Source organism: Aythya marila (assembly GCF_965140915.1).
Source record: "Aythya marila genome assembly, chromosome: 13".
Taxonomy (NCBI): domain Eukaryota; kingdom Metazoa; phylum Chordata; class Aves; order Anseriformes; family Anatidae; genus Aythya; species Aythya marila.
Window position 1 is genome coordinate 9,022,755 of NC_139054.1, and position 13,631 is coordinate 9,036,385.

The 13,631-nt window shown below is 46.8% G+C and overlaps 1 protein-coding gene across 3 annotated transcripts; it reads right to left on the bottom strand.

Moving 5' to 3' along the window:
* Nucleotides 1-651: 651 nt before the first annotated feature.
* On the bottom strand, nt 652-13,210 carry LOC309883057 (UAP56-interacting factor-like). Of its 3 annotated transcripts, none has more exons than XM_082770749.1 (9): nt 13,069-13,210; nt 10,641-10,784; nt 7,084-7,226; nt 4,909-5,036; nt 4,045-4,126; nt 3,593-3,633; nt 3,433-3,507; nt 2,659-2,770; nt 652-1,893 (listed from the first exon to the last, which is right to left on the bottom strand). In XM_082770749.1, the coding sequence occupies exons 1-9, from the start codon at nt 13,154-13,156 to the stop codon at nt 1,798-1,800; spliced, it is 909 nt and encodes a 302-aa protein (XP_082626875.1). In that variant the 5' UTR covers nt 13,157-13,210; the 3' UTR covers nt 652-1,797. The 3 variants fall into 3 exon arrangements, with proteins under 3 accessions (XP_082626875.1, XP_082626874.1, XP_082626876.1); XM_082770748.1 differs by having other exon boundaries at nt 4,045-4,129; XM_082770750.1 differs by lacking the exon at nt 13,069-13,210 and adding an exon at nt 12,474-12,599 and having other exon boundaries at nt 4,045-4,129.
* Nucleotides 13,211-13,631: the final 421 nt, after the last annotated feature.

Genomic DNA, 13,631 nt, shown 5'->3' on the forward strand with positions numbered 1-13,631 from the left:
GGAATAGATTGCTGAAAAACATTTTCTAAGAGAATAGTATCAGAGTGTGCTCTGAACACCAAAGGGATGCTGCACTCATGGCTCCTCTCCTGAACAGCTCTATCCCTTTGCAACCTGGTGTAAGAAGGTATTGTTTTTTTTTTTCTTAGCCAGTTTACCATCTTTTGCCAGTAGTTTTTGTGAATATGCAACTGCAATCAGGGCTATTGCCATTTGTGACAGTATTTCCTGTTCATCTTCAGTGACTTCCACATTATTTGCATGAAGAGACGAGGTCTTCTCCTCAGTTCATTAGACTGGAAATCAGGTTGCATTTCACTTTGGACATACTCAAAGCCAGGTCTGCTCCGACAGTTTTGCTGATAACATTAAAAGTGGAAGTGATAACAACCAAGATTTTACAAGGAACCTATTTAAAACCTCCCACTGCTTCAGCTGCGCTTTGGAGCCAGCTGACCCATGGAAATGGCTGCAGGAGCTTGATTGCAGCAGTGATGCTGCCACTGGGTTGGCCGAGTGCTCATTTCCATGTGAGGAGTAGGGAGTGATGCAATGGGGGGCAAAGGGGAGAAGCCCCCTGGGCACTCAGCACCATGCTGAGAGGCTGAGCTTGTGCCGAAAGCCTGCTGAAAGACAGTAAATAACTGGAGGTGACATTTGACAAGTTAGTTTTTTATTTGGTGTACTGGACTCATACATCACTGCTTAGTCAGCTAGTAACATTTCACACAGTCCTATAAAACCAACTTCAAGTCCAGTCTCTTGTTAAAGACACTTGGTGTAAAATGTAAAGCAGTCTATCAAATATTTATTTCAACAAGTATAGCTTAGGGCCCAGTAACAGGCTGTGTCCAGTGTGCTCAGTGCTGGCTTGCAGCAGTGGGTGGAGAATGGATCAGTGACTCACAGTTGGTGCAGAGCTTCAATAACAAATATCTAGATCCAGCTTGTTAACTTCTCACCCAACATTTATCGAACTGCTGTATAGCCTGGCCTTCTTCCTGCAACTGCAAGTTTGATTCTGCTGATACTTTGAGCACGAGTGGAGCTGTACCTATGAAATCCCTAATGCAGAACTACACAGCACTGAAGAACAGATTTGGGCTGGGGCAGCCCATCTGTGCTCTGTGCTGAGGAAAGCTGCTCCGGCAGCACAGCTGGCAGCAGCAGTCAGAACAGCATGGCAAACCAAACAAAACACAAGGTCCCAGGGCTGTCTAACAGGGCAGGGTGAGACGCTTAGAGGATGTGGGGGTCTTCCACTGCAAACATTTGGGTAGGGGTCCTGGGTGCATGCTGCAAATCAGGCACTTAGGTGGATGCTGGGGAACGCTGGAGCATCCCTGGTGGTGCTGCTGGGGCATGTTCCTTGCTCAGCCCCCACACATGCTCTGCCTCCCAGGTGGGGGGTGCAGGGGCCTCAATGCTGTCCCAACTCTGGGACAAGGTAGGGGAGGCTCCACAGGCACAGCCTGGAGTTAGTCCCCTTCTCTCTCACAGTGGTCACCCCCAGGCAGCAGGGGGTGGCCCCAGCACCACGGCTCTCCCTGGCACAGCAAATCCATCTCCACTCATCCCCTTCCACCGCCCCTGCTCCTCTCCCACCTGCCCTGCGCTGTGGCCCTGACTCTTGTGCTGCCACGTCCCTGCCCTCAATCACTCGCTCATTCTGTGTGTAAGGAAGGAAACGGCAGGTTGCCAAATTAGCTATCTCAGAGGAAATCTATCGAGTTTTATTGAGCTGCCCATTACAGGGCCTGGACTGCTGTCTGCAGTCCCTGTGACGAGCATGTAGTGCTAGGGCATGGTGACCGTCCGGCCGGCGCTCCGGGCTGCTGTAAAGCGCCTCTTATTCCTCAGACCAGAGAACCTCTCATCCAGCGTCAGGCTGGTCTGCAGGGGAAAGGGAGAGCGAGTCAGTCCTGCGTCTCATTGCAAAGCACAGCCGGACCTGTAGCAGGGTATTGATTAGAGCCCATCAGTCAGGACGGTGCTTCACAGCCAGTTAGTCAATTAAACCACTCATCACACGAAGACAAGGAGCTCGACAGACTGTGTGCAGCTGGAAATCCTCCAAGCAGTGCCCAGCCCCAGGACACCGGGCATCCTCGGCAAGAACAGGAGCAAGCAGATGGCATTTGAACACAAGGCATAAGAAAAAAAAAACAACAAACCATCCAGACAAGAAGTGCTGGCAACGCAGGATGGTGGAGCAGGATTTCTGACCCACCCCAGGGCTTTTGGAGCATATGTCAGTGTAAAAGTGGCACCAAGGTGGTCTCCAAAGCAAAAAGAGAGCAAAGCCCAAAGGAGGTGCTGCATGTCTCCAAGGAGCGGGGGGCACCGACAGTGAAATGGCTGCCCCCGGCCAGGCCCACTCACGGGGAGCATCTCTCCGCTCTGAGCAAGCACAAGGACAGGGCAAGAGGGACCAACACAGCGGGAAAAATTGGGCTGAGTCTGTAGCTGCTGAACAGTCTTCTCTGATGCCATAATTTTGGCAAGCAACCTAGCCAATATGGCTGCAGGACTTTCATCCCAGGTTGTGCTAGATAAATGCAGCTGGCGGCCCTGAAAACCTGAGCGTGACATTAACAGCTTAGCAGCAGGGCTGCAGCAGGGTGCAAGGTGCCGCCTGTCCCTTCGGTGCTCCTCTACCTGGTTTGCCATTGCACGGAAGTTGAACCTCAGCGTCACCCCCTTGGGCTGGGGCTTGGCTGCCCGTGGCAGGGGCCTCTGGCTTCGCAGGAACGGGCGCTTGGATCCAGGCCTGGGGAAAGCACAGATCTGCAGTCAGCCAGACAGCTAAGGCAGCTCACTTCCTATCATCTGCAAACTGGCAAGGAATAAGGGAACCCCCTGTGCACCCCGTGCTTCCCACAGCATTAATCACTGCGGTCTGGGTGAGTTTAAGGGGTGATCAGCTGCTCTGCAGGCTGTGCTCCAGCACTGTGGCTTTGTCATATCACAGCTATCAGGGGCTGCTCTCTGGGCTGAGTGCCCTCACCCACCTTTCTTCCTGCCCCTGCTTGGGTGCCAGATCCAGCACATGCCCTGACCCAGCGTGGAACTGATGCTGAGCTCCTCCAGCCACGCTGCCCGCGAGCAGGTCAGTGCTGCTCCTCCTGTAGAGCCACTACAAGCTGTCCCTTCAGGGTACGCGCTGCCACCAGCCATGGCAGCAGAACCTGGCTGGGAGCACCTCTGTACTGCCCCCCCTTTCACTCCACCTTACTCCAGATAACAACCCAACCATGTGTAATTACCATCTCCTTTCGGATATGACAGAAACAGAATGAGGCAGCATTTGCAATCCATTTGGGGGCTGAACCATTCACTCAGCCCTCAAGAAATGAAGCTGCAGTAATGCTAAAGGGATTTGCAATGGCTTTTGTAGGGCTTCCATCCTAACAAATCACCTCATTTACTTACACATTGGCCTGTCCTGCCTGGGGATTAGCCACAGAAACCGTCAGAACTGCTCCAGGGCTGGGTTTCACTTGCCACCTGCCAAGACAGTAAGACAGCTCTAGCTCTGATTCAAGCCTGAAAGAGCACATCACATTAGCAGTGTGCCTTTTTCACCAATTACCTTCGCATCCTTGGTAGTTTCCCTTCTGCATTAGCATCTATCTGCAATGAAATAAATTTTAAAAATCACTTAATTATACCTCAAAAACAATTATTCCTTTTCTGGTAATTCATTTGGTATATTTGAATAGTTCTTTCTTTGTGTGTCATCAAGAAAGTTGCTCATCTTGGGTTTCCTCACAGCACAGGCAAGGCAACCAGCACTGAAGTTTCCTCTCCTTGTGCTGCTGTACAAGCTGCAGACTTCTATCACCTGCCCATGTTTTACTTTCCAGATACCAGAATATTAAGCTGTATTAAAAAGCCCTGTCCTAGGAATATATTCTCATATATTCTCTGTAAAGTCATCCATCTCTCCCAGTTACTTTTGGAAGGAAAGATACAACTAAGCAAGGGCTGGTAAAACTGAAAGGTCACCATCTGCAGGTTGTCAAAAAATGCATCTGTACTGACCCCTCTCTGAAAGTTGGCTTTGGAGAACCGCTGCATCATCCGCTTCTGCTGGAAGCCTGGACCCCTGTTCAGAAGGAAAGGCCTGCTGGTAAGAAAGGAGAGAAAAGGGCAGAAGTGAATATGATAGCAGGTCTCTCCTAAAGTTTAATGATGAAGTACTCAACTGAGTTTGGTATTAAAAAGCAATATGAGAAGCACTTGAGGAATATTTTACCAAGTTCAGCCCCAAAGGTTTTTCAGCAAAGAATTCCAGTGAAACAAGTTTTTCTGCTCAAATGAAACAGCAGCTTGTGTTTGTTCTGAACTCTTCTCATTAAAAGAAAAATGATAGAATAAAATCATAGAAAAAAATGTGGTCAGAAGGGACCCCTGGAGGCCATTCAGTCCATGTTCTACTCAGGGCAAAGAAAGACAGGACTGAAACCCAGCTTCCATTTGAGCAGGGAGAACGTAAGGACCACGATGAGATAGACACTGGAGCTGGGCCCAGATCCCCGCAGCCTGGACCCATCATGGATCCCAGGGTGCAGCATCTGTTCCCACAGCTTCACTCTCTGCCTCTCCCTTCAGAATGGAGTCTGTGTTTCCTGCTTTTGTGAAAATAAAGGATATTTCACCCTTTGAAAACTTTCCCCAGAGTGACATATTAGAAGTTTAATAAAAATATAAAGGTCACATTGTGCTTGCTAGAATAATGCAACAGACCTCATACCTGACTTATTAACAAAAGGTTGTTTCATATCCAGGTGCATTCCTAACACGCCCAAGGTCCTTCTCTCATGTCACATGAACACGCATGCTGCAGCAGACCAAGAGTAGAGCCACAGAGAATTGCTGAAAACCAGAAATTACCAAAGCTTTTACCTTCTCCCTGGGGCATGGGTGCTGGCAGCAGCTGCTCTGAATCGCTTGGGACCCAGGGGTGGCCGTCGCTGTGCCTCCAGCTGCCCACTGCTGCTGCTTTTGGCAAAAGCATCTTCGGTCTTGTTGCCCTGAAAGAGCAGTAAGAGCTCAGTGGTTGGCACCTGCACCGCTGCCATACCAGGCAAAGAGGGAGCGACCACGAGCGACAGCATGCGATCGTCCTCCCCTGATGACTGCCACTGCCTGAAAACCTGAGCACCTTCATTTGGCATTTTCTTCAGCTCTGTCTAGTGAGAGCAGGTTTGAGAACTGACGGTACTGAGGTGCCTGCACCACTCACCGACACATTTGGTGTCACTGGTGGTTGTATCGAGGGGGTTTCAGCCCTGTCCTGTGTGTTCTGCATTCACATATTTCCATTCACAACAGCTTTTTCTTTGCAACTTCTGCAGTCTTGCGGCAGAGCCTTTGTTGTTTTCTTAATGGGAAACTGTTTCCTCACCAAACCTATTGAAACCTGGCCTCTTCCATTTGACTTGTATAGCAGGAATATTTCTACCAAGCACATTGCTGTACTCTTAGTGTTTGGATTTATTGCACACCATTGTCAACAATCGGTATGCATGCCGCAATTTCTGGGCATGAAATTACAAGTACTAGGGAGAATGCTTCATCCTAATTGTACAGAAATACCAAAAAAAATAATAGTCTGTAGAGTGCAAATCTTACATAAGTCAAGCATTATAGTCTTGCTCCGGTTTCTTTTCAGTCACTGACTCTTTCTTGTTCAGACACATAAATAGCCCAGTTGAACCCCAAAGCATGAAGCACATCAAAAGACATTAGCACAGGTCCTCCCGCAATTACTCATACATACAGCCACGTACTCCTTTCAGTTAATTTATGTGGGACAACTACCATTACTGTTACTACCCAATAACTGAAATATTTCCACATTCTCCTCACTAGGTTTATTTACACACACACACACAACAGCTGCCGTAGAATTATGCCTCCCAGCAACTGCTTATTGCTTTGTTAATATTCAGCCCTACTTAATATATACCTGAGTCACTGCAGTTGTTATTTTCAAGAATAACCACACTTTATGCACATGCATGCTTAGTTTAGGTTTCCCTAACTTACATTTCCAGGACAAAGCCATTAAAGGTGCCATCATGTTCACCAGTTTGCTATTTTTAAAAGCTTACTGAGCATATGAGACCTCCTAATTGAGTGAATTTCTACCAATGAAGGAAAAAATGGCTTCTTATGACAAAGGACTGTCTACTTGTTCAATTCCCACCTTCTACACCAAGACAGTTTAATTTTAGTGATACTCAGAAGAAAGCTCTTAGAATTAAGTTAATGGTGAATGCATAGTTTTTCCTTCTCGAGTCTTAAAAATAACTGAAAAATTGAATGAAAATATTTCACTCTTTTTAAAAGTTTTTGAACTGAGACAAAATTTAAATATTTAAACTTGAGAGAAGGAAAGCTATGAACGACAAAAAATGCATTTTACATTGAAGCACTTGGGCAATCTGACCTGTGGTTGTCATAGCACTGGTAATCAGTGTCCCTGGGGAAGGCTGCACACTTGCTAGTACAAAGTACATCCCAGAAGCAAAGGCACCTAAAGTCACAAACATTCTGTCCTTTGACTTCACTGGGCCTTGGAAAATGCTCTGGGTGGCAAGAACTCATTGAGAAAGATTTTAAAGTATTTCCATAAGAACAAATTCAATGTCTTCTCATCTTCCTATTATCTAAATGATAATTCCATGTCATCTCTAAGTAATGACAGGAAGACGAGAAGACATAAAATTTGTTTTCATGGAAATATTTAGAAATATTTTAAAATATTTTAAAAACAGTTTTTTTTAAAAAAAAAAAAACAAAAAAAAAAAAAAACAAAAAACTCAAACATGGAATCATATTCAGTAAAAAAAAAAAAAAAAGTCAAGTCTTAAGCTTATAAAGCCAACAGGAAAATTGCTGTTTTATATGCGTATGTCTGTACACACCTCTGCATACAAATGCTGTGCATAGGCATACAAAAGACTGTGCCTGTGCATTTTTTATGTAGATTGTTCTTGTGTGATCCATAATCAGAAAATCTAGCTGATTACTACATGACATTTAGGAATAGCTGTACGTTCTGTACTCCCCTACCTCTTGAGCTGATGCCTGGCGATTTAAAGGGCTCACTCCATTTAATGCAGCAGCTGCTCTTCTCCGAGGACCTGGCCCAGTATTCCTGAATTGTCTTCGATTGTATTGTTGTTGTCCAAACCCCCTTCTAAAACGGTTAGGTCCTAAGAAAATTAACAGTTATTTTAGCAACCTTCAAAACTCAATTTAGGATTACAGTTTTTCAAATGTATTACAAGGTTAACTTAATATGATATAGGAGTAGCTATATAAGTAGTGAGACAAGAAATTCATAACTGTATTCCAGAAAAGTAAATTAATTTTGCAGAATATAAAATAATTTATCATACCGATGTCTCACTCCGACATTTTCATGATATATATGACTGACAAACATATCCTTTGATTTGAAAGAATACAGAAGAGAAAAGCCTTCCACAGTTCTGCTTCCTAATAAAGGCAGGAACACTCACATCAGGAAACCTGTCAATCTGTTGTCAGAGCTCACACTACTATGAATTAACTGTGAAATGGAAAAGCCTTTTGATACAGATACGCAAGTGACCCAGGCATCTGGAAGCCAAACTTGCAGCAGTCTGGAATAGATCTGAGTGCCCACACTATCTCACTTGGTAAGTGACGACTGGCCTACAATTATTTATTTTATTTTAGCTTGACATATCCTTACTTACTGCATATATTGAAGGGGGCACCTTCTACTGCTGTTTTATGTTACTGTACAATACATACACTGAAACCACACACCTTGCATTTAACTTTTTCCCCTAAGCCTGTTTATAATTTTTGAGTGTGCTGAAGTGTTGGGTGAGAGGAAAGCACTCAGTCTGTCAGACAGCAGCACAATGCATTAAAGCTTAATTACTCCATATGACAAACTTCTGTAGTCATAATTAAATAGGCATTTTCCAAGCTGCTATTATCAGTGAAATGTGCGTACATCCTCACCAGGGTGTATAAATCAGACATAAAGCAGTGAATTGCAGCGGGCAGTTAACCACGTGGTTAAAACCCCACACCAGAGAAGACAACCTCAGTGACACAAACTAGGGAATGGTTAGGCATGTGTATTGATTCCATACCATTGATTCCTACATCACAGCAATTTATAATGACTTAGAGCAATTAGAAATGAAGCGCTCTGAGGAAGTGGTGACATTGCTGTCAAGGGAACAGCACCGCGGTGATTAATGAAGGCTCCAGCCCCAGGGCATAACAAGGGGCTCATCCACAGGCTGGTGGCACTGGTTACAAGGCAAGAAACTGACGATCATTTGAGCTGCTCTGGCTCTGAACAATGAGAAGCACCAAGGCATGCCTGTGGCAGGTACCTCACAGCCAGCAGTCATGGTGCTTGGCTCCCAAGGGCAGAAAATATTGGTTGGTGACATGCACAAAATGCAGTGCTGTTCACAAGTTTTGTGGGACCAGTAGTTATGTCTTGGAAAAGATGCCCTTGCTGCAGAAGACATGCAGGTGTGCAAAACTCTGTCTGACAAACACCCAGATTTTAGTACTCGGTGTCTTCTTTGACCAGATGTGGTCTTGCTGTATTTACCAGCACTTTGTTGTTCCCTCTCACATCTTTCTCCACAGTTGTTTTTTTCCCTTTCTTGTTCCCTTCGACAGCTACTGTGTGCTTTCCCTTCTCTCTCGCTTGTTAACCAGACCCCTCTCCCATGGGCCCCCAAGCCTTGCATTGCAGCTCGCCTGTACACTGGACAGGGCAACTTCTTTCCAGCAAGAGAGACTGAGCTCAGCTGCTTTTCCAGGGTATTTCACCAGTGCAAAGGGAGGGACAGATGCAAAAGGCAACCCCGACTAGAAAGTCACGCTCCTGTCAGTCGGTTCCTATTAGAGAGCCTCTGCTCAGCAGTGCACTCAGGCGCATCGCAGCCAATGTAAATAACTAACTGCGGAGCCATCAGCTCTGAGGGGCACCCCGTGTATGCCAGCTGGGGACCAGGGCCTCCGTCTGTCACGTGGATGCTGAAATGTGACACACGGGAGGCTTCATCTCTCCAAAAAGTCTGGAAGATGCTTGTTGATAAAATAAAGTTTGAATAAAAGCTCACAGCTTCAGCAGCTGAGGAGGACCCCCACCTTTGTCTGGGTGCCCGCCCTGAGCCTGGCATTAAGCGCATCCATATTGGCCAAGAGCTGCCTCTGCCCAACAAGCCCAGTCTGGGGAAAGGCCCTAATGTCTGAGACACTCTTTTTGGAGGAGATTTGAAATTCATATTTCTTGTCACTAAAAATCATCATTCCCCCACCACTGAGGAGATGGTTCAAGCCAAATTCCAGGAGAGATAACAGCACTTTGCTTGCGTGAATTCTCTTGCTGTTTCAATCAGCATTATACCCTTCTCCATGCTCAGTCATTACAGTACTGTGCTGTACTGATTATCATTTTGATAATGGTTATCACATCTCAGCCCACAAGGGGCTGCATTTCAGCAGGGACTAAAGTGGAATGAGCCCCTGAAGAATTATGGGCTTAATTCCTGGCCCTGCTGAGCTTCCTAAAATTGCTACTGACATCAGCTCCACACAGCACGGTGGATCTCTGCCCTTGGCAGGGCTGAATTCAGACTCAGTAAAACCTGTAAGATACTAAGACTAGCAAAAAGTCATTCTACAAATGAACAGAAAAAGTTCTCTTTTCCAAGCTTAGCTACAAAAAAAAAAAAAAAAAGTAATTGTTTGATTCATTTGATCTGCTTGCAGTAGTCTCTATGTGGAAGCGTGGAAGAATATCAAATACTGTGTTTCTTTTTTTGACAGAAAAATCAAGGAAAATTATCAGCACTATTTTGAACCAGAACGATTCTCAGTAAGGCAATATGTAGCGGAGAGTGAGAATGAAAGAGTGGGAGGCAAATCTGAGACGACCAGGACTGCTCCCAGTGATGCCACCATCCTAATGTGTCACTTGCACTCAAGGGGATGAATGCAAAGACATTGCTGTAAAATGTCACTACAATCTTCAGTTAAATGATTTAGCAGTAATTAAAAAAAAAAAAAGCAAATCTTTGATAAATTTATTTATCAAATGGCATTTCATGCAGCATTGCAGTATTTAGCGTTGCTTTAGTTTTGAAGATAAAAGCTAGTGGAACCAAACAGAGATTACAGTGATCACATGGTATTATAAAAAAACTCATCATAAAAATAGCACGATTGGCAAAAGTGACAAATTAGCTCCAATAACTGAGCTATCAAAGACCATTACTGAAGGGGTAATTTAAGTGTGTTCTGGGAAAAAGAGGATTAGGAAGAGGCATAATTAAAATATGCAAAGCCAAAAGGGAATAGAGAATAGATATTAAGTCACTTTGAATTAGTAATTCATGAGAGGGTGGGATAGAAATGGATGAATTTATCCTCTAAAAGGGCCCTGATATTCCATTGTTGCTGAGAGAAAAGCTGTTCAGTGCCCAAGTACATATTATATGCATACAGGAATTCGATAGGAGACAGATTTAGGAGCTGTATTTTGTCACAGAAACGTGTTTTCCAGGGAGGCAACACAGCTTTGCTGGCCCAGGGCACTCACGTACCTTGCAAGTTTCTCTGCATCCAGGCACGGAAACGGGGCCGCCCGAACCCGTACGCCGAGTTCCTGTTCTTGATCTGCTGCCTTCGCCTGTCCCCTGCAGCTTTGGCATCTGTTTGTTCTTTCCTGTGGCGTTTTATGATGTCATCTAGATCAAAATGGCAAAGGGGAAACCCATAAAAGCTACAATTTCTACCAACATCAATTTCCACTTTTGGTACTTGAGATTGTCCACAGTAAAAACGGGGCCTGCGGTTCTGTGAGCTGTGGTGGCAGACAATGAAAGATTAAGCTTAGCTACGAAGCATAGGATCAATTTACTCAGCTCCTGCAGGCTAGAGATTAAGGCGCAGTGAATTATGTAAAAATGTGTTACCATCCGGCACATATCTACCATGTGCAGGACAGAGATTTCAGACTCATGTCCCACTGAGGGATCCACTCCCAGAGACTTTGCACAAACATCAGGGAAGAGATTTTTGCAGGGGCACTGACTGAGAGCTCAATGCTGGGCAGAGAACATTTACGGAGGAGGTCTGACTTGGGAGGCTGTGGTCGATGTGGTCAAAGTGAGGAGAACTGGTAGAAGCATCCATGCGGTGATGGCCACTCCAATGCCCTCCCTGCCACCCAGGGGACACAGAAACTGCACCGTGTAGGGGACACCAGGTGGCTGTATGATGTTTTCCTTTCCTTTTCCATCTTCTGAAGTCAACACAGCTCTGTGAATGACTTCCCTCACTGCGTTAAAAAAACAAGGCAAGTTTACTTTTAGACACAAAGCTCTATCATGAAATCATCCCAAAACAGCTCAAAGCAGCCCATTTCTCACTGAGCTGGTTTGAAATCAAGGGGGTCTTTTTAATTCAAGCTGTTCCAATGAAGAGGAATGGCAAAGGGACATCTTCCTCATTAATTCATATTTTCCAACAATTTCCTCTTTTAACCTCAAACCTTCCAGAAAACATTTATCAACTAATAACACAGCATCTAGTATGCTCCAAGCAGAATGCTTTAACTTTTGCCAAATTAGTGAGGCAAGAAGTGTTCAAATCAGGCCTTTTCCCAGGCAGAGACTACTCTAGCTCCTTAATGAATCACTGGAGTGGAAGCACAAAGTGCCATTAGCTTTCAAAGGGTGATTATCACAAACAGCAAATCATACGTCCAGCACTTGTCACCTGTCATTTTCTATCAAGAAAATCCTGTGTCCAAATTAATACAAGGCCCAGAGAAAGTGAACAAGAGCAGATGTAAGAATAGTCTGCGTGACTGCTTTTGTGATTTCTCTATCAAGTTTGCTAGGAAGAGAGCACATTGGGAGAGGCTGTGCAATGCTCTTGGTATGAATGCGCTAATGTTGTCAGCTAAGTGTGCCTTTGGGATATGTGCTATTTGGGGCACAGACTGCTTTGAAGCATATCGACAGCAGCCCTGCCTGCTCGGCAGGGAGGTCATCACAGGCGTCCCAGGGTGGGTTCTCCACACTGCGAGGAAAAGCTCACTAGGAGCAGAGAGGAGATGAATGCTCAGCTGCCTGGTCTATCAGTGTTTTGGGTATCAGTTCTTACCTTTTCTTCTTTTCCCATAAATACGATGGGGTTAACAGGGCAACGTAATGGAATACTAAAGTGAGGGGTCATTTAAGGTACTGAATGTGGAGGTGGAAGCAGAAGGTCTGACTGAGGGAAGTGTTAAGGGAGAACAGAAGAAAGGGGAGTATCACATACGAACAAACAGAAAACAGGTGCACAAGCAACACCATGGGGAAAAACAAACAAACAAACAAACAAATGAAGTTAGGGACCAAACCAATTATTGCTCTAAATCCTCATACCACCATTAAAAGGCATGTGCATCAGTATCAAGTACCAGCTTGAGCTGGCTGTGGAAAATGTTCTGCTATTCCTGACAAGTGGCTCACTACTGGGAAATGACACAGGGCTTCTGTCAGGAAGCTAACCCAGTCTTAAAAGGTGCTGGTGGACTTTCCTTCCACAGCGGCGATGTCACCGGGATAATCCACCAAGATCGATAGGCCAAACCCCGCCGTCCCAGTCTTCGGAGTTAATACAAGGGCAGTTGTTTATGCACAGCTCCCATATCCGCTGCCAGAGGAATGACGAGCATCACGAGCAAGCAGCTATAAATAACCCGCACACCCCGGGCTATGTCTCAATGTCTCATCTCCGTCTTTCAGTCGTGAGCCTCTCCCGGCCCGTGCCGCTCGACCTCCCCCCCTAAAGTTTCGGGGCGCTGCCCGGAAAGCACCGCGACGGCTTCGAGCCCCCGATTCCTCCCTCGGCTGCGCCTCCCCAGCCGGCTTCCCCCCAGCGCAGCCGGGGCTGGCAGCGCCCCGCGCCCGTCCCTGGCTCCCCCCCCCCCCAGCAACCCAGCTCCAAGCAGCACCCCCAGCCCTGCTCCGGACCTACCCAGGGACATGTCAATCTCCTCGGCTCCCGGCTGCGGCCCCGCCGCGGGGCTGGGGCTGGGGCCCGGCTGCGGCCCCGCCGCCTCCATGGGCTCGCAGGGCGCTGTGTGCCGCCGCCTCCCCGCTCCTCTCGCAGTGCGCCTGCCCGGAATGTGCCGGCACCCGCCGGCGGCACCCTGCGGTGGCCCCGGCACCCTGCCCGGGTCGCCTCGGCCCTCCGCCAGCCGCCCTCTCTCCCGGCCCGCCCGCTGCTCCCGGCCCTGCCCTGGCGCTCTGCCCGCTCCGACCCCCCTGCAGTCATCCTCGGGGCATCCCCGCTCGGTCCCGGGAGGTTTTTGTGCAGCGCCGCCGGGCACCGTGCCCCAGCCTCTGTGCTGGCGGTCTTCTCCTCCCGAGCCCTTCTCCTCTGGGGTTTATGGCAAGAGGAAGAGCTTCGGAAAGGCCTTTCTGAGTGATGGAGAAGGAGGAATGGCTTTGCTTCATTTTGAAAGCTAGAAAGACGTGGTAACTTGAGGAGGGGAGGCACTCTTGGCTTGTATTCAGGAATGGAGCTTGCTGTCTGTA

Bases quoted from the DNA above. Each gene is read 5' to 3' on its own strand.
- LOC309883057 (XM_082770748.1), bottom strand. From the start codon at position 13,156: ATGGAGGCGGCGGGGCCGCAGCCGGGCCCCAGCCCCAGCCCCGCGGCG. The intron at 10,785-13,068 runs GTAGGTCCGGAG...ATTTTGATCTAG, and splicing joins GGAGATTGACATGTCCCTGG to ATGACATCATAAAACGCCAC. The intron at 1,894-2,658 runs GTAGAGGAGCAC...TTTCCCCTGCAG, and splicing joins TCCGTGCAATGGCAAACCAG to ACCAGCCTGACGCTGGATGA.